At 51.9% G+C, this 4,278-nt stretch overlaps 1 protein-coding gene across 1 annotated transcript in view; it reads right to left on the bottom strand.

Annotated features, from left to right (window-relative positions):
- Positions 1-1,166: 1,166 nt before the first annotated feature.
- The window catches only part of MTR (5-methyltetrahydrofolate-homocysteine methyltransferase), a 103,812-nt gene continuing 100,700 nt past the window's right edge, over positions 1,167-4,278 (bottom strand). The window contains exons 30-33 of the mRNA XM_023520822.1: positions 4,152-4,267; positions 3,822-4,011; positions 3,399-3,536; positions 1,167-2,958 (exon numbers count right to left, since the gene is read on the bottom strand). Of these exons, the coding sequence (XP_023376590.1) occupies positions 2,872-2,958; positions 3,399-3,536; positions 3,822-4,011; positions 4,152-4,267 (531 nt within the window). The 3' untranslated portion in view covers positions 1,167-2,871. The remainder of the gene's footprint in view (positions 2,959-3,398; positions 3,537-3,821; positions 4,012-4,151; positions 4,268-4,278) is intronic.

Genomic DNA, 4,278 nt, shown 5'->3' with positions numbered 1-4,278 from the left:
ATAAGTTTAAAGCGTTGGTTTGATACATTTACGTTGCAAAAGGATTACTCTGTAGCATCAGCTAACATCTCTATCAGTCACATATTTATCTTTTCTTTTTTGTCTTGAGAATAGTTAAGGTTTAGTCTCTTAGCAACCTCGAGTTTATAGTACACTGTGCCGTACGTTCTAAGATCTCCAGAACTTATTTATCTACTGGTTGTAAGCTTGTGCCCTTAAACATCTCCCCAACTCCCCACCCCCTGCCCCAGCCCCTGGAAACCATCATTGCACTGTTCCTATAACTCCAGCTGTTTAGAGTCACATATAAGTGATATGTCTCTCTCTGACTTAGCTCACTTCCTAGATGGTGTCCTGTTCCATCTTCTAATGCGATTTCACCCATTCAACAAATGTTTGAGTTGGTTCTCTGCGCCTGGCTGAATCTCTAACTTTCTGGCTCTGGCATTCGCTCTTGCACTTGATCTCCCTCGAGCACCTTCGCAAACGGAACAGGCCCCCTGCCTCTGTCTCCAGTTGACTGTTTTTGTCCGTTTTCCCAATGATGGTCAATTGCAGCAAATGGAACAGTTTCATGGCCTTTCTCTGGTCTCTGCTGATCTGCGCAAGTGTGAAGCATGATTAGGTTTTTAACTTATTTTCAGTTTATTGGCCATTCTTCTAATTACAGAAGAAAACTGTAGCCAAACATCCCTATGCCAAGGTGGACTGAGGTGGACTCAACAATTTATCTGCGGATGTGCCCACCTCCTTCCATCATCTAACTCACCAGTTCGGTCTTTCTGAGGCGGATGTCCACTCACTGACAGTCATCAGTAACTTTACTCAAGGTTTAACTGATGGAAGGCACAGTGGAGGCTGAGGGGGTTCTGCAGCCCAGGAGCCAGCCTGGCTCTGCTGAGGACCAGCTCTCCCCTGGACTGCCCACCCCCAGCTTCCTCCAGCTTTAAGACGGCGGTTTGCACTCACCTACAGCAACGTAAGTGGACGGAAGGCTTTACGTAAGATGAGCCACTGAAATACGTCTCAGAGCTAATTGCTGCCTTTTCTGAAAGGAGTTGTATTTAGAAAATAACCAAGCACTTTTAAGACTCACATGTTTTTCACTGAAATTCTTCAAATGTCCTGCTGTGCTCATTTCAACAGAATTAAAAAAGTCAATCACATCAGGTTACAAAATGTTTTTTACTTAATATTTTGAATTTATTGAAATAATTCAACTAAGCCAAAGCTATGACATCGTAGTGGCTACCACACCACTAAGCGGCAGGAATTTTCAGCCCCGTTATGATCTCACGGGTCTGTCGTTGACAAAAGTGTCGCTACGCAGCGCGTGACTATATTCGAAGGTTATTCTTCCTCACAGGAAAATGTACCAAAGCATAGAGTAACAGACCTGCTATGGAGCAGAAAATAAGGGTCTCGGGAAACCGAGCCTCGCTCTCAATCCAGCACAAATTCTACGTTCCTAAGGAGAGCACAGGGTTCAAGGGCACGCCGAGCCTGAAAAGGCGTGTCACTCTACAGACACGATTGTACCACAGGCATGCAGCATCACCATCGCCTACGTGCGCTCCCCTTTGACCTCCAAAGTGCCCAAACGTACGTCTGGGGTAACTGCTGTGGGGCAAGGCCAGCTTGTACCATGATAGGTGCATGTGACACAGGAGGCAGCCTCTCTGTCCCAGTGAGTGTTAATCAGGGTTCTCAGGCACTGGGGTCATCACCACAGGCTTTCCCGAGTCTTCTCACCTCTCCCAAGCTCTCCCTCCCCCCCGAGTGTCTCCTGTCTGCCGAGCCCACGGGGTGACCCACAGACCTGTACAGAGCGACAGTTTACTAAGCACGTGCTGCGTGCCCGGCCCCGTTACCTGCCTTCCATGCATCTCACTGACCCCACGCCCACGCGACGGTAACCTGTGTCGCTGGCCCCATTTTCCAGATGAGAAAACAGAATGGGAGTGCTTAAGTGATCCACCTTAGTCGTACGGCGAGTAGGTGGCAAAGCTGGAATCTGAAGCCAGGTGTGTCGCCTCCGAAGCCAACGTTCTTAGCCATTCCCCTGGAAATGGCGGAGAACGAGTGAGTGTGCTAGTTCCAAACGCTGTGAGTCTGGGCTCGGGGCGGCGCGGAAAAGCCAGCACCGAGCGGAATCAAGCTGCTCACTGAGAGCCCGCTCTGGTCTGGAAAACGACCACGGACGCGAACTGCCCTTGACAGGCCACTCTCTCGCGCCACCTCCATCTTCCCCTCAGCGCTAGGAAATGCGGAATTACGAGGTGGCAAAATGCTCGGAGAACCTGCCGTGCTTGGCCACATCAGAGCAACAGCCCGAGTGTCTGACAAGCCGGGAGCGAGAGGCGGCCTTCTGCAGCCATGTAAACGAGGCTGTGGGAAATGAGGTCTTCGGAAAGGGAGCAGAGCTCAGCTTCCCCTCCCGGTCGGAGTCTACTGCTGCCCCCGCCTGGATTAGGATGCCCCATTTCTCACAGCGGCACTTTGCCACGGGGTCACGTGCTCTGTTCGACTGAGTTCTGGGCTTTTTTCTAAGAGAAGAAAAGAACAAGTGGCCTCCTAGATTGAAGGTAAAAATGAAAAAGCAAGACGACTTGCTTTGAAATGCAAAAGACCTCTATCTCCAGCTTGTCCCAGCTCCAGGGACCAGGGACAGGGCCACTATCGAGGGCCTCGTGGAGGACAAAGTCTCTGCTCCTCCACGAGGTCCCGCCAGCCGTCCACAGTCGAAGCAGCGCAAGCGTCACCCAGATGCAGACGGGCCTGTGTGCTGCTGCCGTCGCTGTGACCTTTAAGGCACTCCGGACTACGTTTCCCTGAAGATCATCGAGTACAGGAAAGGTGAAAAACAAAAAATTAGTCTGTATCATATCCCAAAATGGGTCCAAGCCATTTCTCCACCTCGGCCACAGACATGTTCTTCCTCAGAGCATAATCCTCAATCTGCAAAAGATTGAAAGCAGCTTATCAGACCAAAGCGATAAGACTTTTTGAACTGAAGTTTCCACAGGATTTGCCCAGAAACATTAAGTGCCTTCCATTTCTCGTCTTAACAGCAAACCACTGAGTTAAGCTGCCTATTCTCCGGGCAGGAAGACAACATGTAGGAACTGCCTGATACTCAGAAACTGGCTGGGGGTGGGATGAGTGTGTGCGTGTGTGTGTGCGCGCGCGCGTGTGTGTGTGTGTGGTCTGTGTATGAATGGGGGAGCTAGAACTGGGGTGATGGGTTAAAATCAAATGAACAGCTTAACTGAGATAAATTTCACCCTTTCCCTCTCGCTTTATTCTCATTCAGATATGAAATAAAATAGGCTCCACAGTTCCACTTAAAACGAGACAGGCATCTTGGGAAGTCACGGACAACGAAACGGCCAGCTTACCTGATCCTTGCAAATCTTCCCCACGGCAAAATATTTGGACTTCAAGTTGGAGAAGTAAAGCCCGGAAACGGCGGATGCAGGGGCCATGGCCAGGGACTCCGTGAGCCTGATGCCTGGAGACCGGGGAGAAATGCTCATTTACGCAGTGCCCAGCACAGGGCCTGGCGCTCAGAAGCCCAATAAACGCTGTTGAACGAGTGAACGAACATGAACTCAGGCCTTCCAGGTGGACTCAGGACACAGAATGGAAGATGTGACCAGACTAGTCTAGTGAATTCCTGCCACAGGGAAGGACAAATTCAGGACACACGGATCTCCTCTAAACCAGAGGAGAGGCCTGGAAAAGACTCTGTACTCGGACCACAGACCTCCAAGGTCAGGTCCAGAGGCCCCCGCGGCTCCCAAGCCTGGACCGTCTCAGACCAGGAGCTCCAACCCTGGAGGTGAGAGCACCGGCTGAGCCTCCAAGGGCTCCTGTGGGGCCACTGCCACTAGGCTGACTGACGGTCGGGTCTCAGTAAGAAGGGGCCGACAGCGGTACTTAGAAAAGACACTTTTCTTGGGAGCGTGGAACTCAAAGGGTGCATCGGGGCCCCTGGGCCCGGCCTCTCGTCTGTGGACAGGGAAACGGCGGCACGGAGATTAGGCCTTTGCCAAAGCTCACCCCGCCTGCGGCAGAAACGGGGCTCCCATCCCCGACTGTGACCCCGGATACCCGAGCCCTCCCCGCTAACGCAGTCGACACAGCCTCACAGCTCCTCGCTGCCATCTAGGCCCCTCGGCTTCATCAGCGTGGCCGCACGCTCGGGATTAAGGCCGTGAACACCATAATGCGCGTTGGCAGCGGTGTAGAAGGGGGGTTGGGAGTGCTGAAGGGAAG

Source organism: Pteropus vampyrus, unplaced genomic scaffold (assembly GCF_000151845.1).
Source record: "Pteropus vampyrus isolate Shadow unplaced genomic scaffold, Pvam_2.0 Scaffold279, whole genome shotgun sequence".
Lineage (NCBI taxonomy): Eukaryota > Metazoa > Chordata > Mammalia > Chiroptera > Pteropodidae > Pteropus > Pteropus vampyrus.
Note: the sequence above shows the minus strand (reverse complement) of the source record. Positions and strands in the feature narration are given on the sequence as shown.